Below are 25,696 nucleotides of genomic sequence, written 5' to 3'. Positions count from 1 at the left end.
TCTGTTAATATGAACTTCCTAGGATGATTAAGAATGCTACATCAGGGCTGCTACTCTTCCAGAAGACCCAGGTTCAATTCCCAGCACCCACATGGTGGTTTACAACTATCTGTAACTCCAGCCCCAGCAGATCTGATATCTCCTTGGACACTACACAGATGTAGTGTATAGACATACATATAGTCAAACCACTCATAAACATGAAATTAAAATGGAGCTGGGCATGGTCGTATATCAGATATCCTGCATATCAGATATTTGCCTTATGATTTATAACAGTAGATAAATTACAGTTATGAAGTACCAACAAAATAAATGGCTGAGGGATAGTGGCACACCTTTAATCCCAGCACTCAGGACACAGAGGCAGGTGGATATCTGAGTTTGAGGCCAGCCTGGTCTACAGAGCTAGTTCCAGGACAGCCAGGGCTACACAGGAAAACACTGTCTTAAAAAAAAAAAAAGATAAGCAAACCCAGAAAGCTACTGTCAAATATCATCACCCTAGTCTGACTCAATTCTATTCACACTTAGTGAAGGCTCAACAGCTGTGAAGCCAGATGTGGTGCCACATCTGAACTACCAGCCCATAACAAATAGAGTCAGGAGGATATGAGTTTGAGGCCATTCTGAGCGACATAGCAAGATTATGACTAAAACAAACAAACAAACAAACAAACAAACAACATGCCTGACATCAGCATTGGGTAGAAAGTGACATTTGATACAATAATTAAAGTATTTTGGTACAATAAATGTAATTGTCCAATATCCCTGGGATAGCAGATGGAAGAGAGAGAGGCATAGACAGAGATATTGATTGATTATTGATTATGTTGTGCTGTCAGGATGTGGGTCAAGTTAATACAGTATTCCCTTTCACTCTCAGAGAATGGGAGCAAACATGAAAGCCTGAGTTTCTCAGCTCTCTTCTGTAGCAATGAGCTTCGAGTGTGCTCTGCTACCTCACAGAGGCTCATTTCCCAGTAGGAAACTGTGCTTATTAGACCCTTTTATTCTGACAGAATGCCAGTCAATACTGGGCTGCAGCCTGAAAATTAATTAGCAACATTAATTAATTAGCAACAACTGGCAAGCTTGACCTCTGCCCAGACTCTCCTTGTTCTTTTCCACATTTAGGGGTGAGTGGGTACAGTCAGCCACTTACAAGAAACATTTCTCAGATGTTGGCTCACAGCCTAGCCCATTTTCAATTTCATGAGGCCTGGTTGGACAGATCTCATGTTTGGGGGCTGGAGAGACTGCATTCTTTATTGTGAGCTTCCTGCCAGCGGTCCAAAAAGAGCCAGGGAGAGCTGACTCTGATTTTTGCTGCCTCTCATTGTCCGGATGAAACATCTTCCTGTGAGCCAGTTAAGAAGTGCTGTGGGAGGGGCCTCAAGAGATGACTCAGTTGGTAGACTGAGAATCTGAATTTGGTCCCTATGGTCCCTATGGTCCATTTAAAGATTGGGTGTGGTGGCAAGTGCTTGTGATAGTACTGTTGGGGGGGTGGAAACAAATGAATTTCTAGGACTTGCTGTCCAGCCAGCTAAGCCTGACTGATGAGCCCTACTCTCCATGGGAGAGCCTGTATCGAAAAACAAGGCAGGAACTGGAGAGATGGCTCAGCAGTTGTGAGCACTTACTTCTCTTGCAGAAGACCTGGGTTCTGATTCCAGCACCCACATGGTAGAAACTGCAACTAATTTCAGTTCCAGGGTGTGTGATGCCCTCTGGCCTCGCTGGGTACCAAGCATGCATGCAGTGTACGTAAATGCATGTGGGAGCACACGGATGCACAGAAATGTTTAAAAAATCTAGAAACAAACAGACAAAACCAGGGTGGCTAGCTCTTGAGGAGAAATAGCACTGGAGGTGATTCTTTGATTTCTACACACGTGCTCAAGACAAACGCACAATCACCCACATGAGCACTCCACTTCAGAGCAAAACAGAAACCAGTAATTGATCATGGCCTGCAGAGGTGGCTCCATGCTTAAGAGCACTGCCTGTTTTTCCAGAGGACGAAGGTCCAATTCTCAGCACCCATGGGCAAATCACAAGTGTTTATAATTCCAGTCCAGGGGAATTGGAGGCACACACAGACATATATAAGCAAAACATATAGACTAAAAAATGAACATTAACAGAAAAGAATTCTGGTGTATGATGGTGTGTGTGTGTGTACGTGTGTGATGTCAAACCACACATGTGGAGGCCTGAGGATAACTTTGTGGAGTCATTTGTCTCCTATCTTTTTTTGAGAGGTAGAGACTGAACTCTGGTCATCAGGCTCTGGTAAGTGCCTTTAGTCACCAAGTCACCTCGCTGGCATCTTCCTACCTGCAAATGTTGTGCCTTAATTGTTTCCTTCCCCACTTTTCTTTCCTTTCTCTCTTCTTCCTCCTCCTCTCCCTGGCTCCTCTCCCCTCTTTTCTAAAACACCTACAGTTTAAGAACAGGACCCCCCCCCACACTGATTCATATGGACCTAAAAAATACTAACTAAAGACATCATGTCAGAGCACTGTGGTGCACCTCCCTCCTCCACCAACGTGAGGATGTTCTGTGTTTGACTACTGTGCCACCAACACTGGCTCTTGATCGTCAGTCCATATAACACACACAGGACAGCTCGTGGCTAAGTAAAATAAGCTTCCTTTTTGAGGAGCATGTGCACACACACACATGCATGTAAACACACACTCAGACACACACATACACTCACATACACATACACATACATTCCCACACACATACAAACAGACACACTTATATATACACATATACATACATATATATATATATATACACATACCTACATATATACACACACACATACACATGCCTGGGCCCATTTTTTTTAAGGTTTTATCTATCTATCTATCTATCTATCTATCTATCTATCTATCTATCTATTTAGAATACTCTATGTGCATGTACACCTGCAGGCCAGAAGAGGGTATAGATGGTCGTGAGCCACCATGTGGTTGCTGGGAATTGAACTCGGGATGTCTGGAAGAGCAGACAGAGTACTTAACCACTGCGCCATCTCTCCAGCCCCGGCGCCCATTATTTTTAAAGGAGTAAATGTCATCTAGAGAAATTTTACTTATTTTTTAAAGATACATATGAATGTACATATGAATTCGGGTGCTGAGACCTGAGGTCTGAGTGGTGGGAACTGAACAGGGGCCCTCTGGTGTGCCCTTTACTGCTGAGCCATCTCTCCAGCCCTCTGGAGCAGTTTGATGCTCAAGGAAAAATGGAGTAGAATGCAGAGGGTTCCCACAAGCCTTTTGTCCTCACACAAGGATGTCTGCCGCACAGTGGCACACTCGTTACGGCGAATGAGCCTAGGTTGGCACGGCATAGCCACTCTAAGGCCACGGTCTATGTTAGGACTCACTCTGTTAGGGTTATGTGGTTGTTGCAGTGGACACAGAATGCCCTCTCACTCCCTACAGCCCCTCTGAGCACGGTGCCAGCAAGGTGTCTTCCTGGTGTCAGTGGCTGCGGCACACACAGGAAGTTTGTTGGTTAAGCAGCTGGCTTCCTTGTTATCCGGAATTTGAAAGTTTCCCCAGCTGTTACAGGGCCTACCTTTTGTTTGGTTTAACAGCTTCAGAGTGAAAGAAAGCTTGTGTGCAGACCATGACCCGAAGGCAAGTATATGTCTATGTATGTATATATACATACATATGCTCCCCTGATGCTGATTCAAACCCCTTAATACCTTGAAATATTTCTCCTTCTCTAAATTAAAACCTTAGTCTCCCTTAATCCAATTGCATCTAGTTAAGTTAACATGCTTTGGCTTTATGAACTTTTTGGAAGGGAGAGGGAGGCTTTCAAAACAGGGTTTCTCCATGTAGCCCAGGCTGGCCTTGAACTCAGGAGAAACTCACCTGCCTCTGCCTCCCAAGTGCTAGGATTAAAGGTGTGTGCCACCACCTGGCTATGAATGTCTCTTTACCTGTGTTTCCTGCTGAGTGATAGGTCACGAGAAGAGCCACCTTAGTTATAAGTGTTCATTATATATGTATATCTTATTTATTTTAATTTTGTGTGTATGGGTGTTTGCCTGTGCATGTATCACGTGTGTCACGTGTCTCTGTGAACCACACACATGCAGTGCCCTTAGAAGAGGATGTCAGATTTCCTGAAACTGGAGCTAACAGAGAATGTGGGTGCTGGGAATCGAACCCAGACCCTCTGGAAGGTCATGTCTTCAGCCTCCCAAGCAATTGTTCCTAAAATTTAGCATGAACATCTTAAGAACTGCTGAAAGCCAACTTTACACTTCAACGTGAAGACAGCCCAGAGCCCGGGAAGCTTAGACTTCCAGGATACTCCAAGAAAACAGGGCCTGATTTTTTTTTCTTATTGAAAAACTGATACCATAGATGCTTTAGTCCTAGCTTGAAGCATCTTTATATATATAAAGAAAAGGCTGTAAAAAGCTTTCATTACAACTGTTTTGCATTTATTTGTTTTATACATATATGTGTGTATCTATGTGTATGTAGGCATACATGTGCATGGTGTGTAGAAGAAGGTAAGAGGGCAACTTGCAGGGGTGGCTTCTCTCCCTTCTACCATATAGGTCCTGGGTATTGAACTGAGGTTGGCAGTCTTGGCAGCAAGCGCCTTTCCCCGGCATCTTGCTGGCCGCAAGCTGCTTTTCCAGTTAAGAACTGTGGAATGCCCCTTTTCATTTCCAAGGACAGCAGCTGCCAGGGAGGCCTTTTTCCCACCCCATCACTGGGTTGCCTCCCTCATACTCATAGCAGCCAAGATGACCTCTTTATTTTATTTACACTTTTTAACTTTTTGTTTTCGTTTTCAATACATCCTGACCACAGTTTTCCTTCTCTTCACTCCTCTCAGTACCTCCCTGTCTCCTCCCAGTGCTCCCGCCCTTCTCTCCCAGATCCATTCCCCCTCCGTGTTCCTTCAGAAAAGAGCAACTTCCCAGGATTATCCACTGAATATGTTATAACAAGATTCAATAAGGGCTGGAGAGATGCTCAGAGGTTCAGAACACTGGCTGCTCTTCCGAAGTTCCTGAGTTCAATTCCCAGTAACCACATAGCGGCTCATAACCATCTATATTGAGATCTGGTGCCCTCTATTGTATAAATAAATAAATGAATAAATAAAAGATACAATGAAACTACTCACACACCTGCGTGGGCGCTCGCGCGTGCACACACACACGCACAGTTAGGAGTCCCATAAAAACACCAGGCTAAACAAACCACAGCTATGTCTTCAGAGGACCAAGCCCTGACCCAATCAGTCTCAGTGACTGCCGCTTCAGTTTCTGTGGGTCCCTATGAGCCCCAATGATTTGATGCCTGTGGAATGTGTTCTCCTGGTGTCCTCAGAGCCCCCCCCAGGCTCCTACGATTTTTCCTCCCCCTCTTCCGAGCTCCGCCCAGAGTTCCACGAGGACGGACCAGAGGGAAACCTCCAATTTTGGCTCTCTCTCTCTGCCTATTCTTTGGCTGTGATGACCTCTCATTTTTAAGGCCAGTTGATTCACAGTTTCTGGTTCCTCATCTGCTTCCTTGTCTCTCTGCCAGGAAACACCACATGCTTTCCAGTTCTCAAGAGCAGGAAAAGCTGCTTCTCTCCTTGGCAACATTCATTCTCAGTAGATGAAAGGTTGTCTGCCGGAGATCTGGGGGCAAAGGCCGAGCCCTGGCACCCCCACTAAGCTGAGCTCAGCCACCTGTCCTTAATACAACAACTGTGGAAATAGTGACAAACAGAGAGAGATATTTATTCCGTGTGGCCCCACTGGGAAAAGGAATAAAGAAAGAGGTCCAGTGACCCACGAGTCCGGCTAGGCACCAGCATGAAGCTTAGGTTTAAACAGAGGCAAAGAGTGTGTATGAAGCGCAAGGAAAGGCGGGAGAAGGGACGCTTTGGCGTCAGGACTAGTTCCAAGTGTCACAAGGTCGGGAGATCTAGGCTGGAGTCAGACCCCAGCGAGCCTGTTCTTTATCCCCTTTATCCCTCCCCCCACCATCAGCTGCAGCACGTCCGCTCTGGATTCTTGCAAACTAGCCTGTCCCCCGCTCCAGCCCCCAGCAACAACCTGTCCTACGGGAGGCTAAAGGCAAAACAAACAAAAACAAACAGGCCGGGGTGGTGGCGGTGGGGGCGGATCAGCAATCTCGAACTGTGGAACTGGAGACAGAGGAGAGCTTTTAACACGTCCCTCCCGACGCCTCCACCGACCCACTCCCTCCATCCTGAAGCTCACTGATGCCCTGGACGTGAAGATTCCAGCAGAAACCGAGGAGGGTTTCCCAGGCACTGGAGCAGCGGAGTGTGGAGTGTCCCGAGAAGATCCGTATAGGGTCGGTGAGGTTTGGGGGGAGGAGGAGGGAGACATGGGATTACGCAAGCTCTCCCTCCCCTTCAAAGTGAAAAAATAAAAGAGAGAAGTAATCCTCTGTCTCCCCGGAGTTAACCAAGCTTGCCCGCTGCACGGGGGTTTCCTGTGCTCCACGCACTGCCCCACCCCGTGCGATGTCACCGCGCTCAGCTGACACAAAAACAAGAGTCTGCAGGGCAGAGGTCTACACTCTGGACCGGGAGATCTCTTCACCGACTCCAGGAGGTGGGCGCGCTGCGGAGGACAGACGCCAGCGGGTAACGGGTCCCCCGAGGTCCTTTGCACAAGTTTTCTCAAAGCCAGGATCATCAGGTGTCGTTCTCCCCCCCGCCCCCACCACGAGGTTGTGGGAAAGCGGGATGCGACGCCTGAAATCCCAGGGTTCGCTTCCCACTCTTCAACTCCGGGTGGGAGCAGCGGGCTGGGGACGCACCGGGAGCACGGAGGCTCAGGCGGCGGGGAGGCTTGTGGGGAGGAACCCAAACCTTTTCAAACCCAGCCTTGTAAGATGTGCCTTGCCGCACTGGAGAGCAAACAGCTGAATCTGGTACCCGGCGTCCTGAGGAAGGAGGCCGAGAGAGGTCCTGTGGGGGGGGGGGGGATGCGAGGGGTAGTGTCCGGTCTATTACCAGAGCCGCCTCTAAGCTTGGCTCGGGGCTGGCTGACCCCGGGGTGCCCGCAGAGCCCAGTATGGACCATAAGTGATAACGCGAGTAACAACAATTCAGTGGGCGGTCCTGTTTCCCTTTAACACTGGGTGGTACTGAAAGCAGAAATGAGAGAGGAGCAGAAGAGAGGGGGCATTTGGCGGTAGCTGCGGAGGTCCTAGGCTTGGGGTGAGGTGGTGGCTGGTGGTTCAGAGGCAAGCCTCTAAGAGGAAGCGGCCCTCCCTTTCCAAAAAGACCAAAGCTGGGCTTGCCCTGATGGGGAAATAGAAACTGATCTCTAATGTGTTTGTGGAAGGGGGGGTGGGGGGGGCGGGGGAGGCGTGCGGGGCTGAGGGAGGAGCGGGTAGAAGCGAACTGAGGGTTTCCTGTGGTTAGATCTCCGCCAGAGCTGTAGTTTACTCCGCCTGGCAGCGTCCTGTACCAGAAGGAAGGGTTTAAAGGCCGGGAGGCATTTAAAAATCCGGAAGTTTTACTCTCTTTGCGCAAGTGAAAGAAGAGAGTGGTGTGGCCACGGGTTTGCCTGGTCAGATAGGAGTTAAGCCCATCGGAAAGCAGAAATCCATTTTAGCATTAGGACTTTCAGTGGTCGCTGCCGGGCCCAAACAACAGTCTCTGAAGTCCTGGTGCCTCGCAGGATTTCTTTGTTAGTGAAAATATGAAACAAAACAAAACGAAACGAAAAACTACTCTCAGCGTTCCTGAGTATATTACTTCCTGAGTTTAAATAACTGCACGGGAGGAGAGGAGGCTTCTCTTGTGTTAACCAGAGCTGGGGAAGACAGCTGTTTTCCTCACTACACAACAGGTTTTCACCGAGAGGGGGACTTGGTGGGTCTGAGAAGTCTAAGCTTGCAAGCAAGGGAAAAGGAAAACAAAGATTGAAGGCATCTCCAAGTCTTAAAATGCCAAATGAGAATCATGCTCTTAATCTCAGCGCTGGAGAGACAGTCAAAGGTGGATCTCTGTAACTTCCCCCAACCTGCTCTGCATAGTGAGTTCTAGGTCAGTCAGTGCTGCATAGTGAGACCGTATCTTTAAAAAAAAAAAAAAAAAAAGTCTCAAAGTGTAGAATGCAGAATTAGAGCCATTGGTTTTACCATAGATTCAATTTCTACAGGGAAAAAAAATCAGCAGACTCGTGAATTTCCCGGTGTGTTTTGAGCTCATGATATTCCAATGAAATATTGAAATTTGTGTTTTCAAGATGATTTATGCATGTAGTCTTAGATTTGTCGAGGTGTTACTGAATCCAACCCAGCTCAGCTGGAAGAGCAGCCATTGACCCCATCTCTCCAGTACCTTCCTGATCCATTGTAAAACTGGGTTTCTTCCTTCTTTTCTTCCCTCCTTCCCTCTCTTCCTCCCTTTCTTTCTTCCATCTTTCTCCCAGCCCCTTTCTTTCTTTATACAGGGCCTAGATTTACATCCCAGCCTAGCCTAGAAACCCACCAAGGACCAGGATTCCAGGTCATCAAGGGGGTCACCAATCCCACATTCCTGCTTCCTGGCTTTGTTTTGGCTTCTGGTGGAATGGCCATCTCTTCATCCCTTTCTTTTTTATGTTATGCATTTAATGTCATTTATATGAAATGTCTGCCCAACCCAAGAGAAAAATGTTGAGAGAGAGAAAGAGAGTCACACAGAGCTAGAGACACTGGAAGACAGACAGACAGACAGACAGACAGACAGACAGACAGACACAGAGAGACATAGAGGGAGAGAATATGAATTTTATCACACACTCTGTAGCAGCCAAACCACAACTCTCTGATTGTTCAAAAGCTGGTTGGCTAATAACTGGCAACTTCCCTAATTTTGCCTCCACTTCCACCTCAGGAAGCCAAGCATGTTCCCCAAATTAATCATGAAGGATGCTCCATTTCTAGCAGCTTGCCTATGTCCCCACTGAAAACAATACCAGCCAAGTTGTTGCTTCTGTAGGCTTTCCAACTCCCCTTCCTGTCACTGAGTTCCAGCCAATGAAAGCGGTGGTAGCTGACTCCCTTTTTATAGGGAGCTCAGAATCAATACTCTGTTCTCAAGTGAGTACTCCTATTGATATCCATAGTTTCCAGGAGGTTCCAGCAAGGCACCATCTTACCATTAGCTATTCTAGATCCCAGCCTTTGGCCAGGTAAGTACCCACAGAGCCTCTTGGACATGGCCAATAGGAGTCATTGATTCTGCAGCGATATAGTAAACAAGCACGGACTCTGAGTCCTCCTTGTATTGAGTTCTTCGCTAATTACTTCCAGTTTGATAGCAGAGTTTTCTTCATGGTTCTCACTTTGGAGCATCCGTGGTGAAATCAGCCTATTTCTTTTGATCCCTTTCTCTCTTTTGCGTTGCTCATAACAACGAGAGTTGCAGGGCAGAACCGGCTTTACAGACCAATGAATTTGTAGTTCTCCTTGAACTGGTGTACATTTAGACAAAGAATCATAGTCATTAATAAAACCAGATATGGTTTTCCATCTACCTTGAGTTTTTGTCCAAAAACTCGTCTCTCTGGCTCACAGCCAGACTCTTGAGGGGACACAGATTGTTGAGTCTGTGCTCAAAGGTGGTGACATGAGATGCCAGGTGTGGGGATATTTTTCATTTTTCCTGATGGTTGACAGCTTTTCAGGGCGTTCAAACTCTAGACACCCTACTCATCTAGGAAAAACAAACACTTGCTTCTCACATGTACACTGGTAAGCACCTTCCTAAATGTCTAAAGTGTACATCAAATTGCCATCCCTGTTCTTCCAAATAGTCACTAACTTTGTTTATGAAATTCTGCCACGCATAGCTACAGACATTCTGTCTTAACCTCCCTGATCAGAATTGTATTGCATGGATATTCTCTCTCTCTCTCCTCTCTCTCCCTTTGTGTGTGTGTGTGTGTGTGTGTGTGTGTGTGATGTGTGTATAACCTGTATGTGTAACTTTTTGACACAATAGAAACCATCTGGATCAGAGGATTTAAAATGATCCGTTTAATATTAGCAATGATAAATTCTTAAGGCAATCAGATTGGACTAAAAGAAAATCATCTTAAGAATTCCCTAAGTCTTCGTTGGTGGCGAGAGACAAGGAACCAAGAAAAGCCATAAACATCAGCATACTGAAGAGATTGTTTTTGATCATGGAAGCATGCAAGTACTACTAGAAATTTTCCTGGGTTTTGCAGGGGACCCAAGAGACATTGCCATTCAGAGAACTTGACCAAAATAGTCACCCTAACCACGTCATAAGCCCTGGCAAGATGGCTCAGTGAGTAGAGGTGACTGCACGGAGGCGTGATGATCTGAGTTCCATCCCCACATTCTACAGGGTGGGAGAGAACTGACTCCGGAGGGAGAGTTGTCCTCTGACCTCCATGTGCACGCTGTGACATGTGCCTGTGCACTCACACACACACAGTAAATTTTTGATAGAAAGCAAAATCAGGATGAGCAGTGCCCTGTGGTCATTTCTGTGATGGAAGTGGGTGTCCCACAGACTTGGTCTCTTTCAATGAGCTGGCCTCACCCTATGTGGGAATAAAGGGCCAACTTCAGAAAGACGTCCTTAAACTGGATTCCCCACCTTCTCGCTCTTGTCCCATCCTAATGGTTTTTATCTTTCTGGGTTTCAGGAAAAGACTTCTGCTACAGGCTGAGAAGATGAGTTTCCTGGCAAGTTTGGAAATGAACTTTTCGGAGTACATTGTAGATGGAGGGAGAGCCACCCTTGGGGTTAGGCAAAGGGTGGAAATGGACCCTGCCCACCGGGAGAGACAGAACGAAGTCATCTCTAAAGCAGTGTGTGCTCTGCTGAATTCTGGTGGGGGAATGGTCAGGGTTGAGATTGAGAACAGAGACTACAATTCCGAGTGTGATGGAGTAGGTTTGAATCTGCCGCCATTGTTCAGAAACCATCTGGATGAGATGCAGCAGGGGGAGCTCTTTTTAATATATGTGAACTCGTGGAACGTGGCCCACTCAGGCGTGCCCCTCGCTACCTTGTGTTCCAATTTGTACCACAGGTGCGGAAGGTTTAATGAGGTCATGGATCCTCCAGAAGCCCTGCTGTTCCTCAGAAGAAGGGTCGAGGCTCTCAGGAACGATGGTGATCCTGACTTAGTAAATCCACAGGAAGCCTCTGTTGATAACCACATGATCTCAGCTGCTGGTTTATTTGAAGGCTGGCAGCTCCAGTACCTGCAAAAACTCAACTTTGCAGAGTCCCTACACGTTGATTTTCAAATGTTCTCTGCAGACCTTTCCCAGGGCCTTAAAGAGAGACTCCCCGTGTGTGTTTCTGCCCTTGCCAATTCTGAAGGGGGATATGTGTTTTTCGGTGTGCACGATAAGACCTGTCAAGTCATTGGATGTGAAAAGGAAAAATTAAATCCTTCCACCTTGCTGGCTACTATTGATGGCTGTATCAGGAAGATGCCTGTCTATCACTTCTGTGCACAGGACCATAAAGTGCAATATGAGGTCAAATTCCTGGAAGTGTATGAGAAAGAGGCCCTCTACGGGTATGTCTGTGCAATCAAGGTAGAACGATTCTGCTGTGCAGTATTTGCCAAAGCGCCTGATTCCTGGGAGATAAAGGACAATCATACAAAGCAGATAGCCACAAAGGACTGGTTAGCTTGGATGGTAGAAACCGACCCAGGTGAGAGAACAAGATTGCTGGGGGGAGCAGGGGAAGGCAGAGAGAAAAAGGGAGATGTGGAATTCTTTGGAATTTGGAGGAAGAGATTAGTTGCTATAGATGGTGGGTCATTGTCCTCCCGTCCGACTGCTCATCTTGAATATTCTGCACGCATCAGAATGACAGTTCTATTAGAGGTTGGTGCAAGGGGTTAATCCGAACTACTTACTTCTTTGTTTGTTTGATTGTTTATTCGACACAGGGTTTCTCTCTGTAGGCTTGGCTGTCCTGGAATCGCTTTGTAGACCAGGCTGGCCTTGAACTCAGAGAGCTCTGCCTGCCTCTGCCTCCCAGAGCGCTGGGATTACAGGCATGCACCAGTAAGCCCGACTTGAATGACTTACTTCTGTCCCACATCTTTTCATCTCTTGCTTATTTTTTTGAGTTTATTTTTTTAATTTGGGGTAACCTAGGCTAGCCCCTTACTCAAAACCCTCCTGCTATAGCCTTCAAGAGTGTGGGTGACAGGTATGGAGCACCCCATCCAGCACAGATTGCCCCATGTTCACATTAAAACCTCTTCCTTTCCAATTACCAGCTTTCATTTAATTATCAAGCAAATCCCCTTTCCGCACCAGCAGATGTGTCCTTTCTAACTAACTTCTTGGCAGTTTCCACTCCCCATTTCCAAAAGCTCTCTTAAAAAGATTAATTTTAATATATATTATTATATATATATTATATATATATATTTTGCTTTGATGATATGTGTGCAAAATGTATGTGCAGTACCTGCAGAGGCCAGAAGAGGGCAACAGATCCATGGAATTGCAGTTAACAGATGGTTGTGGGCTGCATGTAGGTGCTGGGAACAGAACCTGGGTCCTCTGGAAGAACAGCCAGTGCTCTTAACTGCTGAACCATCTCCCAACCTGTAAAAATGATTTTTAATCCTTTCTTTGAGCTTTTCATGAGCAAACCATGATTTCCACATTTTCTCATTTCAGGAGCCGAGGTATAATACTAACCATACTGAACACCTAGAGAGCCAGGATGTGATAGCCATCTGCTTAGTAAAGGAAAGATAAATGAAATTAGATGCAAGAAAGCCAATGGTAACTTCAAAAGTAACAAAACAAAAGGGTCCATTTCAAAACTGTTCAGCATTCTATACCATTGACGTTCACATTTTCTATTCATATATACCTAAAATGGTATTCTTAAAAAAATGAAACGATTTTATTTCAATGTGATTAAATATTAAGGATTTGGAGAGGTAGCTCAGAGGTGAAGAGCGTGGCTGCTCTTGCAGAGAACCTGGGTTTGGTTTCCAGTTGATCTGAACTGGAAATGCAAATAGCTTACAGATCACAGCTCTGAGTTTAACATGGCTCAGCTAAGAAGTCAGGCTGCCCTCTGTATACTCACCTTTGTTTCTTGTTTCCTCAGAGCTTTACAGTTTTCCTCAGTTGACCCTCGCAAGGAGCGTGTTAGGCACCACGCCCAAAAGCAGGCCTGTGTTCAAACATACAAGTCTGAGAGGTGTGGAAGAGCTGCAGAAGGATTACTTTCCAGGTAATTGTCTTCTCTGGCGGGTTTAGAACATGCTGATTGTTCCTATATTCAGGAGGGGAAAAGCCTTGATTCTTATGTCCATACAAAACCACTTATGGAAAGTTTAAGGAGGGGCCTGAATATGGCTTAGCAGTTAAAAGCACAGGCTGCTGTTTCGGAGGATGAGGGTTTGATTTCCAGCACCCACATGATGACTTAAAAACCATTACAGAGATGGGTAAGCATATTGGAGTATAGTTACAGAATGGAACGTTAGCAGTGAAAATGGGTGCATGATTGTGGAGCGTAAGCAGAGAGCTGAGTGCGCCACATCTTGTCATGCCCTTGTTCCTGGTTTGTCATGGTTTTTTTTTTTTTTTTTCATTTTTTATTGATTCCAAAATGTTTCTAAATTCTACTGTTTCTAAAATGAATTTTTTTCTCGGCTTTAGTTATTTCACTATGAAACCTTTTGCATACAGATGGAGCATAGAACAAAGACATAATTTTAATAAGTAATTATACCATGAAACTCATGTAAACACCAAATAAAATAGGTAACCAGAACTCTGCAAATACTCTGCTGCCATTTCTTTTCAGATTCCCTTCTTTAGATGGACTTTTGGGAAATGCCTATCTCTCTCTCTCTCTCTCCCCCTCCCCCTGTCTTTCTTTCTTTTTTTGCCTTTTTGAGACAGGGTTTCTCTGTGTAGCTCCTGAAACTCCCTCTGTAGACCAGGCTGGCCTGGAACCCAGGATTAAAGTTGTTGCCACAATACCCAACACTTTTTTTTCTGCTTTAAGCAGTACAATACACATTTTTCTATGGATAACTGACATGCTGTTAGGATAAATTCTGAGTAGTAACACTTGCTTATCGATTTAGCTGAACATTTCCAAAATGCAATCCAAAACATATGTGCAGACCTATGTTCACCAATACAGTCTTACTGTGGTGGTTTTCTTCTAGAAGAATCTTAGAAGCATTTTGTGGTATCAATATTATTTTGACGATCAATATATTCAGTCAGTGAGCTGATCTGGAGAGAATTACCAATTTTACAATAGTAAATTTGCTCATAGTTTGTCATGGTAATATTAGCTTGCTGATCACACAAATCCTGCTTACATTTTGCTAAAGTTTAACAATCTGCTATGATTTTATTAACTCTGAAAAATTATATTGCTAATTAAACTGTAAGATGGGTGACTAACACATCTGAAGGACATTTACAATTAATGGAATACCTATATACCCATCCTTTTGAGGCTTTGTAATGTTGTTCTTTCATATGTTAATGTCGTCCTTGGAGTGGGCTCTTTCGTGATTATAACTTCTGTTAGTGATCTTCCCCTATGCAGGTAAAGCTTAGTTCTTACTTCATAAACTTATTAATGCAAAAAGAAAAGATAATTTTAAGTAACTTTTTCTATGTGAATTTTTATTACTTGTACTTGTTTTAGTTCAAGAATTATTTAATTTTTCCAAAAATAATGTTCAATTAAAATAGTAGTAGAAGCTGGGCAGTGGTGTCAAGTGCCTTTAATCTTAGCACTTGGGAGGCAGAGGCAGGTGGATCTCTGGGAGTTCAAGGACAGTCTGGTCTATAAGGCAAGTTCCAGAACAGCTTGTCTCTTTCCTATAAAGAGAAACCCTATCTCGAAAAACCAAAAAACAACAAAAATCATAGCAGAAAAAAAAATATAGTAGGATACACCCTGAGTTCAGTCCATTTTGATCAAAGATAACTCTAGTGTTTCTCTTAGCCTAGATTAACTTTATTGCTGTGTCCAGTTTACGGTATCAGCCATATGACCAGCTATGCATCTCCAACATATAGCTCCTGTTATGACAACCTCTCATTTTTATTTAGATTCTGCATATTGTTCCCTATAAGTACTTAAAAATGTTAATTGTTCAGGGGCTGAAAAGACGGCTCAGCAATTGAGAGCACCATCACTCTTGCAGGGATCCCGGCTTGATTCCCAGCACCCACGTGATAGCTAATAATCATCTGAAACTCCAGCTCTAGGAGATCACATGTCACCATCTGGTCTGTGCAGGCATTATATGCACACAGTACACAGACACTCATGCAGACAAAGTCCCATATGTATAAAAAATAAACAAATTTCTTTTTAAATTTATTAATAGTATTCATGCAAAAGTCTTTATAGTGTCTTGCATTTTTATATATACTCATTCATGCAATACATAAAAATCTTTTAAAAGACTTTAAAAACTCAAAAGTAACTTACACGAGGTGGACATTTTTGCTGTATAGTTCTAGATAGTGGCACATCCATAGTTTTGTGTAACTGCCATCACAGTTGATATACAAACTAGTTCCATCACCACAAATAAAGCCTCCTTCATGCTGCCTCTCCTAACTCAACCTGTGGCAGATGTTGATCTGCTCCGTGAACCAGCCATAATATGGTTTTTGTCAAGTGTCCAGGTGGCTCTTGGATGCTTTCCTCTGTATCTTCATCTTCCTTTCTTTGCCTCTCACTTTTGGAAACACACACTATGTGGAGTTATCCGGATGGACCATGGTGTTTGTTGTCTCCTCGCTTGTACATGCTCCTCCTTTTTTAAGACAGAGTCTCACTCTGTGGCCCTGGTTGGCCTCGAACTCACAGACATCCGCTTGCCTCTGCCTCCTGATTGCTGGGATTAAAGACACATTCTACCACTCCCAGCTTCTCCTTTTATTATTTTTCTTTTCTGGATCCTTCCACTGGCTAACTAGAGGGCACTGTTGGGGCTCAGCTCAGCTGTCTCCTTTTCATAAAGACTTACAACTGTCATTTCTCTTAAGCTGTGCTTTCCGTAAATGTTTGCAGTCCTAGTGAAGCTCTTTCTTGCTGCCTTTGCTACTTTTTACTCATTGTTGTCTATGTTGATTGCAGCTGGTTAGGGGCTCATCCAGACTTAGGATTGCTTCTCTCTCTCTCTCTCACTCTCTTTTTATTTTACTAATATAAAACTGATCATTGACACATGATAGGGCCCAAAGGTTGGCAGTCATGTAGGGGTGAAGTGGAATAAGGTAGAAAAAGCCAATTATTAGATACTGTTTTGTTGATGTATCAAGTGATTTGCTTAAAGCATTGCTTGTACTGCCTGTTTGCCAAACCTGTCACCTGAAACAGATGGTGATCTGGAGAAATAGCTAAAACAATGGGTCATGGTCCTTCGAGTCCTGCAGGCTGCCATGTACTCTTCTGTAAAATCTTGCTTATTTGCCCACTCTGCTTGATGGTTTTAGACTGCAAAGGGTGAGTACAGGGTAGACTGGGAGACTGGGATTGAAGGCTTTCCCCGGCTGTCCCGGCTTTGGCCCGCCGATGGCATCTCCTCTCTTCTACTCTCAATGGTGTCCGAGTGCTTACTCCAGAAAGATTCCCACAGCGGTGGTGATTATCCGTCTGTCCTGGAAGTGTCTAATCCATTCTGATTCTTCCCTGTCCAGTGTCACCCAACAGGATTACGTATACTCCAGAGAGCATCTACAGGGACCTCTTCTCAGACCACAGAGGACTAAGAAACCTAATAAATTCAGAAATGCGCTGTTTCTCTCAAGGGGTATTGGTTTTCTCCCACAGCTGGGCTGTGGACCTAGGTCTTCCAAGGAAGCAAGGAGTCATCTGCGATGCTCTTCTGATTTCCCCCAACAATGTCCCAATACTGTACACCATTTGCAGCCAGTGGACTCTGGAGTACAAGTCTTATTCTATGAAAGTCGCTCGTACTCTGAAGGAGCAATTGGTGAACGTGGGTGGCTACATCGGGAGACTAGGCATTATTCCCTTGGTCTTACAGCTGGGTTCTGATCAACCAGTAAGGCCCAGTTTAGAAATGCCGGTTTACCCCGAATCCTATAACTTCACAACCGTGGAGGAGATGGAGGAACTGCTGCAGTCCCTTGTGATCGTCTTGTTTGGGTTCAGATTCTTCTCAAACGAAGAGCTACCCTCTGAGATCATGATGCTACTCACGGACCAACAGTATCAGTTGGTTTCAAAGAATCTTTGCAAGTGTGGAGAGCTGTTTGTTCATGGCTTACCCGGCTCAGGGAAGACCACTCTAGCCCTCAGGATCATGGAGAAGATTAGGAACGTGTTCAGCTGTCAAGCCAACAACATTCTCTACATCTGTGGGAACCAGGCTTTGACGAGGTTTATGAGGTACGCAGCCCTGACTCTTCATTTCTTTCCGGTGGGCAATTGTGATGGGTGTGGTGTTCACAGGCTAGGCTCTGGGTTGTTGCTACCAGGTTCAGGAACTGTAACCATCAGTTGGTTTGACTTGTTTTGCTTGATGGAGAGAAATCTGACCGCATTTCTTACCCTTTCAGCAAGAAAAACCTTTGCCAGGCAGTGACACAGAAAAATTTCATGAAAAAAACCTTTAACAACATTGAACACATCGTCGTGGATGAAGCTCAGAATTTCCGAACCGAGGACGGGGACTGGTATGCGAAGGCAAAATCCATTGTTAAGACCAGGAGAGGCGACCCGGGGGTTCTCTGCATCTTTCTGGATTACTTTCTGATCAACCACTTGTGCTGCAGCGGCCTTCCCAGTCTCCAACAGCAGAACCAAGTACTGTTCCTCACTAGGATGCTCCGTAACGGTGACAACATAACCAACTACCTACAACACATAATCCAGCAAATCAGAGAAAACCCTCCCGTCAATGTCCCCCCAGAGGCCCTGAGGTTGGGCCAAGAACCCGAATGGGTTCTACCTGACACTGGCAGTTTAGAGATTACTGATGACTTGAGTCTGGAGCAGATGGCAAGCTACATAGCAGAGAAATGCCGGTGTCTCTGGAGGTCTGGCTATGACCCCAGGGATGTCGCTGTTCTTTTCACCAACACCAGAAACATAGACAAATGTAAAGACAAGATTCTTCTAGCAATGAGGAGGAGGACTGCGTCTCAGCTCAGCGAGGAACCCAGTTCCCTAGTGCAGGTCAGGGAGGGGTTGGATATTCTGGGTAATCACATCGTATTCGAGAGGGTCCACCGATTTTCAGGCCTGGAAAGAAGCATAGTTTTTGGGGTCATTCCAGTGGCATCTGACACAACCATTTTCTACAATGTTCTGCTCTGTCTGGCTTCCAGGGCGAGAACCCATCTGTACATCATAAAGCTTTCGGATTGTTAGGAAGATAAGTCTCTAGAAGACTTTGAAACTCTTTGATCTAAACATTCAAGCACCAAAACATTTAATGTGCAGTCACCCACTTAGGGCAAACAAGTACTGGTGCAAATGACTCAGACAGTTGTAAAAGATAGCAGAGTAATTGGCACTGAGATTCTGTCTGTCTGTCTGTCTGTCTGTCTGTCAGTGTATGTGTGTGTGTTATTGGGAAGTACTGGTTGTTTGGAGTAGGGACGAAAGAGCTAATCATGAGAAGACCGCTGAACTATATGTTCTAGTAGACTCATGTTCCTTGTTTTATTTGTTTGCTTGTTTTTAATTTTAACACAGACGCCCACAGAAATGCTTGATCCTGGTGTATGGGGAAAACATGAAGGGTAGAGGGGTATAGTTTGTCTGTCTTTAGCAGGACATGTTTTGAAAAATAAATTCACAAACTGCAGATTGTAATTTCTTGGTGAGACCAGTTTAGATTGTTGTGTTGTTTTCCATTTTGCCTTTTATTGGTGTCACTGTCTTTGATCTTTGCCTCATGCATGACCTTTCCATTCAGAATCTTTGCCCTTTGACTCAGCTTTAATGTTATTCCTGTGGAGACTCCGGAGTCTCCGCGGTCACAGTGCTGCGGGGAGACTCGCTCTGTGGGGTTTAGTGGTCTGGAAGGTAGGGGACCTCAAAGGATGGATATACAGATATAAAGTTGACATGACTTCACATTTAGTTTAGTAACCATTGTATGCAAATGTAAGTCAAATATCTGTTCTCCAGGTTCTCAGTAGTTCAACCAGTCTTTCAAGGGCCACGGAGGAAAAATTTTCATCCTTTACTTTAGTTTCTCAGAAACTCAAAATTTAGAGCCATACAGACTCGTCTTTTTTGGGAGACACAAACAAACAAAAATACAGAGTTAATTGTTTATTAAAAAGGGAAAAGTAAATCATGAAAATTTAAGGGAAATAAGCATATATGGAAAGTATGATATAAGTTGAGTAACTTGGAGAAAAATCACATATTCTAACAGGAGTATCTAAGCCTATAATGTTTATATGAGTGTGTATAAGCAGGGCTGAGTGTAGGTATAGGCCATGAACTAGAAAAAAGACAAAGAAGCTTGGGGAAAAAAAGCAGTGGGGGTAGGAACAGCAGGTTACTTGTGATATGAAAGCAGAAAGGATGCTGTCGGGGAGACAGAAGCAGGGCAGAGGGATGGGCTCATGGAAGGGAGGGGGAACAGATATTGGTGAAATACTGTAAAAAAAGAAAAAAAAAAAACAAAAAACACCCAAAACTTGAAGGTAGAATTGGTTTGCTTTAGGCCTAGTTACAGTCTTAAAAATTAACACACAAGGGGCTGGAGAGATGGCTCAGTGGTTAAGAGCACTGGCTGCTCTTCCAAAGTGACCCAGGTTCAATTCCCAGCACCCACATGGCAGCTCACAACTGTCTGTAACTTCAGTTCCAAGGGGCCTGACACCTTCACACTAAAGCACATAAAATAAAATTGAACAAGTTATTTAAAAAATTCACACACAAAACAATTTACTTCTAGCCAGGCGGTCAAGGTGCACGCCTTTAACCCCAGCACATGGGAAGCAGAGGCAGATGGATCTCTCTGAGTTCGAGGCCAGCCTGCTCGACAGAGCAAGTTCCAGTACATCCAAGGCTACACAGGAAAACCCTATCTTGAAAAGCCAAAAAAAAAAAAAAAAAAAAAAAGAAAAAAAAGAAAAGAAAGAAGGAAAACATTTATTTCTAAAACTTTTATATGTGTTCACTTGAAACCATGTTATTAATAGGCGGTGAACTGGTTTTCCTGTAATATGGAATATATCATAAATGCCTTACTATAGATTTCCAATATGGGGAAGGTAGTATGGCTTCTAATAAGAAACTAGGATAGAGAATTTTAGGCTGGCTATTGTGGTGCACACCTTTAATCCCAGCACTAGGGAAGCAGAGGCAGGAGGACAGCCAGAAAGGTCAAGAAACAGCATGGTAGAGAAATTCTGGTAGCAATGTCATGATTTTTTTTTCTCTAAAGTTCCTATATATGGTGGTTTAATCCCAGCATTCAAGAGGGAGGGGGAGGTGGCTTTCCATGAGTTCCAGGCCAGCCAGGGCTACATGTTGAGACCTTGTCTCAACAATTTTTTTCTATATATAAAAGAGAAAAACTTCAAGATTGAAAGGAAACTGGACAAAGCATGTGATAGGTGGAAGGGTACAGAAGGAGTTTAAAATAGTTCTTACACACTGGGACTTTACTTATAGTAGCATGAGTGTCACAGAACCAGCGTATGTGATGTCATGTTGTTTGGAGAGGAATGCTTCCATCCAGGAAGATCTAGCAATGACCTAGAATTCTTTTCAATGAAATGCTCGAATGCTTATAGCCTTTTGTCTTGAGATTCATCTCTAGGGCACTTACTGTACACAGACAGTTGCACATAGGTAAAAGGCTTCTGGATGGAAGTATAGAATTTTGCTTCTAGTAGCAGAAAACAGAATAATAGTGACTATCTACTCAAATGGGTGGAAGGGAGTAAGTAATTTACAGAATGTCACAACACACCATAATACCACGAAGCCTTAAAAAGTGAGATCTTCTTCATTTTTATGGGTGGCCACCTCGAAGGTGTTCTGTGTTGCGAACAAAGCATCATCCGAAAATAATGTCTATCCTGTGCTTCTAGAGTTGGCACGCATGCTTGCAGAGGCATTAAACATTTTTTTGAAAATATACATTAAAAAACTGGTAGCAGTATTTGACTCTGTGGAAGGAGAATTCGTGCCAAGGGAGAAAGACTGCTTTTGCCTTTTATGACTAGATTTTGCCTTGCTTGTGTTTTTACTTATGAATGTAATGGCTTTATAAACTGCTTTCTCAGTTTTTATCAACCTGTATTCTGGATAAACATTTCATAGCCACAGCGGGAACTGATGTATAATGAATGGGGGAATTTGAAAAACTATGAAATATAGTAGATTTTTACCACATAGGATTTGGAAGTGCTGATACATTGTCATAGTTGCTTCAAGCTTATTTTTTTTAATAATAATAATAATAAAAACTTAAAATGTTGTAACTAAAGTGTAATTCTTTGTTTGAATCCTGTTGCTCTTTTTTCCATCCCTCAAGGACAGTGACAACCAGGACTTGATAGGTGATGACCTCAGACCACACTAACCATTAGAATGAAGTGAAGGCGGAAGACAAGACATTGAGAACTGAAATGACTGGAAAATTGGGTTCTATGGCAACAAGAGATAGTACAAAGATAGTAGAGAGCTGGGGAAATAGCCCAGCTGGTGGGGTTCTCGCCATGCTGCATTCAAACCCTAGAAACCATGTTAGGAAGTGGGTGAGGTGATGGAGATGTAATCTCAGCACTGGGGAAGTGGGCACAGGCTCCTGCCCTCCCTTCCTTCAGTGATGGAGTGGGACCTGGAAGTGTCAACCCTCTCCTCCCCAACTTGCTTTTGGTCACGGTCGGTGTTTTGTGACAGCAGTAAACCCTAACTAAGACGTGTGTGCTTGGCCTACCAGCCCCGGTGCTGTCTGCTCTTTGTGCAACTAGCCCAGCCCAGTCTTCTAACCACCTCCTTGTGGCATGTGCTGCTGAGACAAAGCCTCCTCAAGCAGCCGTTGGGCACTTAAAGCAGCCGGGAACATCAGAAGAGGTTGCTTGGTCGAGAGCATCTGTAGTTTCCACAGAAGTAGTGGGAGTGGGGTGGCGCAATATCCCGGCAGGGATTGCCACTCGGCACCAAGCCTGGTAACTCAGTTTGATGTCTGTAACCCACGCGTTGAAAAGAGAAAGCAGAGCCCACAAGTTGTCCTCTGATATCCAATGAGTTCGCCTCCTTGGCGCGCACACACACACACACACACACACACACACACACACGTTATTTTTAAGCATTAAAGAGTCTGGGCCTGTGAGGATGACAGTGACGGCTCTGGGATCTGGCAGTCCTCTGACCCACTTTAGGTAGTTCCAACTAACCTTCCATCACTTACAGCCTCAGCTGTTTAAAAGAGGTTTCTTAGAATTTGTAACAGAGATCTGTCAGGTCCCAAAGAAACCTGGGCCAAGGCTCACTTAGTACCTGTGGCTCCTCCAAGTCCTCCTCACCTTGTTCCGTACCTGAAACCTCTCTACTCCAGAGTCTAGGCTTCCCTCCCCTTCCCCCAGCTTCCCATTCCTACACAAACCTGCCATTTCAGCCATGCGCTCTCAGTCCTAGGCTCTTTTCTTGGTCTTCCATCCCTCCCTCATCTAACCCCGCCCCCGCTTCCTGGCTCATACCCCCTGCCCCTCTTCCCTCACGGCCAGGTTCAGTCTGGTCCTTTCCTGAGGCCTCTAGCTGTGCTCTTCCTCACAGCTACGATAAAACCTTTTTTTTTTTCAACCTTACCTAGAAACAGTCACGTCCTCATTTTCATTCAAGATCTAAGTAACATTAAATACTTTTTTTCCCAGTGGATTTTATCTAGTATTTAACTTCTAGCCAAATGCCTTTACAGACTGACAGTACATCCCCTTGGGAAAGACCCAACTCCCTCATCTGCCTCATAGTGACACCTGAGCAGGGTTGCAAGGCTGAGACAATTGTGTAGTTTTGCTGGACCAGACACCACAATCTCTCTGCTATTTTCAGGTATAGAAGAGGAGATTCACTTTCCCCTGCCCCCGCTTCTGTGAAACAGTTTTCAAATTAAATCAATGTAAAGTAAAGGCAAAATTCACAAATATGAAAAAAAAAAAAAAAGCATTAAGCGTTTGCAGGGTCTCTGCCTCCCCTCCTCCCATTTTGGGGGAAAAAACCTAACACTGTGAATGCTGTGAGCTTGAATCTTGGTGAATGCAAAGCCAAATAAGTGGAGTCGAGAAGGATTGCCTGCAGTAGACAAATAAACACAGGAGTCCTTTCCAAGAACAAGGCTCTTCTCAAATGAAAGAAGTCTGGGATTTTTATTCAGGGGCCCCGTATCCACTCACATGGGGGTGGGCCGGTCTTAGTTACTTTTCACCATGACCAAGACATGTACACGCACGCACATGTGTGAACACACATAAATTAATTTGGGGGCTCTCAGTTCCAGAGGGTTAGAATTATGACCATTATGGCGGACAGCATGGCAGCAGGCAGGTGGGCATATGTAATCGCTAAAGTTAAGTTTTAAGTTTAAATCACTATGATGCTTAAGACGAATATAAGACAAAACCACCTCTAGCCTGTAGGACCCACGTGTTCAAGGACAGACAACTTCCTGGAATGCTGGGAGCCTGTTCATGTAAAATAACAAGCCCGGTGTATTCACTTCTATAAAAAATCATGGTGGCGCCCATTGCGTGGGATGTGTGCTTGGTCATATGTAGGCAGGAGGTACATCAGGATGAATGTTCATCCCTGATTGGATGAAGACGGGAAGTATGCATCTTTGTGGAGTTTGCCTCCATAAGCCTGTTGCGAGCCGCGTGATCGTCTCGCAAGCAAGAACGCACACGGACAACAGGATCCTTCTGCAACAGGTTTTATTACAGTCAAGCGATGAAAGGAGGAGAGAGCGAGCTCCGAAGTGGAGCTGTTTATATAAGCCCTGGTTGCACCTAAGTGACGTGAAGTGACGCGTCATACCCTGATTGGCTGCTCACTCATCACCCCGTCTGACGACCCGGGCTCGGGCAGTGGCTTGGCACGCTTTCGCAACTCGCACATGCGCTCTAGAGCTTCTTTACAGTTCTGAGGGCAGATGTCAGCGCCATTAGTTGGCGTCTGAATCTCAGCTCTCCACATAAGCCCATGTCTAATGTAATTTGGAGCCATATTCCCAGAATCCCGGGTAAGGGCATGGCCAGTATTCATGGACATGGAAAATATTTAATAAAGCTTTCTTCAAATTTGGCTCCAAACTTGTGGTGATGCTCTTATATATTCTTGCCTGTTGGGATTAACATTTTCTGGAGGCCCCATTGAGACTACCCAAGCAAATTCGGAAGCCAGACCTTTAGACTCTGGGGTTGAAGGACCACCTCAGGAGACACAACCTGGAGACTTTCCAAGCATACTTTTGGTTTCGAAGACTCTCAGAGTGCACTGCTATGCTGAGAGAAGCAGCAAGCATCTACGGAGGCTTCCGCTAGAAAACCATAGTAATTTTCGGTGACATCAGTTCCGTTAGCATCCCAGTGTGGGATGAGGAGGGGTTCTGCAGGAACAACAAAATTGCAAAAAAGGGGACCCGAGATGAAATAAATGACTGGTTCCCATTCCCCTTTGCAGGCTCCTCTTAGATGGTTGATGTCAGCAATCACAGGGCCTTTGGTACTTTTGTTTCTTCTAATTACTGTTGGTCCTTGCATAATTAATTTGTCAACTAGATATGTATAGATATATAAATTCCCATCTGGGTATCATTAAGCTGATGATTGTTAGACCGAAATATGAACAGATACTCTCCACAGAGTCAAAGATTTGACTCAAGATATAACTCAGGGGTGGGGAGGTGTGATGGCTAAAGTCATGTTTTAAGTTTAAATTACTTTCCTTTAGAAAGCTTTGAAACAAAAATGGCTCAGGGGCTGGAGAGATGGCTCAGAGGTTAAGAGCACTGGCTGCTCTCCCTAAAGGTCCTGAGTTCAATTCCCAGCAACCACATAGTGGCTCACAACCATCTATAATGAGATCTGGTGCCCTCTCTGTCACGTAGGTGTACATGCAGGCAGAACACTTGTATAAATAAATATAATATTATAAACACATAATAAATAAATGAATCTTTTTAAAACAAAAATGGTTCTAACCTGTAAGCCCCACTTGCCCAGGGACAGATAGTTTCCTGGAATTCTGGGGACTGTTCATGTAAGATAACAAGCCTAGTGTTTTCACTTCTGCAAACAGCATGGTTGCACTAATTGCACAGGAAGTGTGCTTGATCACAAGTAGGCAGGAGGCACATATGTAGGAGATATACAGGCAGGAAGTATGTTGGAATGTGTGCTTGCCCCCGATTGGACCAAGGTGGAAAATACATTGCTTTGTGGGTTTTGCCTTTATATGCCTCTGTCTAATGTAATTTAGGATCATTTTTTGGGAACCCCAAAAATTCAGACAGCTCACAACTGTCTGTAGCTCCAGTCCCAGGGGATATGATATGGATCAAACAGATATGTATGGACCTGGCTAGTATTTATGGACCTGGACAGTATTTAATGAAGCTTGCTTCAAATGTGGCGTAAAAACTGTAGTAGTGGTT

At 44.6% G+C, this 25,696-nt stretch overlaps 1 protein-coding gene across 3 annotated transcripts; it reads left to right on the top strand.

The window, feature by feature from the left end:
• The first annotated feature begins 6,487 nt into the window (after positions 1–6,487).
• LOC110553810 (schlafen family member 5) lies at positions 6,488–20,165 on the top strand. 3 transcript variants are annotated; one of them, XM_021645957.2, is made up of 5 exons: positions 6,488–6,637; positions 10,703–11,730; positions 13,159–13,284; positions 16,740–17,454; positions 17,625–20,165. In XM_021645957.2, the coding sequence occupies exons 2-5, from the start codon at positions 10,731–10,733 to the stop codon at positions 18,436–18,438; spliced, it is 2,655 nt and encodes an 884-aa protein (XP_021501632.1). In that variant the 5' UTR covers positions 6,488–6,637; positions 10,703–10,730; the 3' UTR covers positions 18,439–20,165. The 3 variants fall into 3 exon arrangements, with proteins under 3 accessions (XP_021501632.1, XP_021501631.1, XP_060243127.1); XM_021645956.2 differs by having other exon boundaries at positions 6,488–6,669; XM_060387144.1 differs by having other exon boundaries at positions 6,488–6,724.
• The last annotated feature ends 5,531 nt before the right edge of the window (positions 20,166–25,696 follow it).

This window comes from Meriones unguiculatus, chromosome 7 (assembly GCF_030254825.1).
Source record: "Meriones unguiculatus strain TT.TT164.6M chromosome 7, Bangor_MerUng_6.1, whole genome shotgun sequence".
NCBI lineage: Eukaryota > Metazoa > Chordata > Mammalia > Rodentia > Muridae > Meriones > Meriones unguiculatus.
Note: the sequence above shows the minus strand (reverse complement) of the source record. Positions and strands in the feature narration are given on the sequence as shown.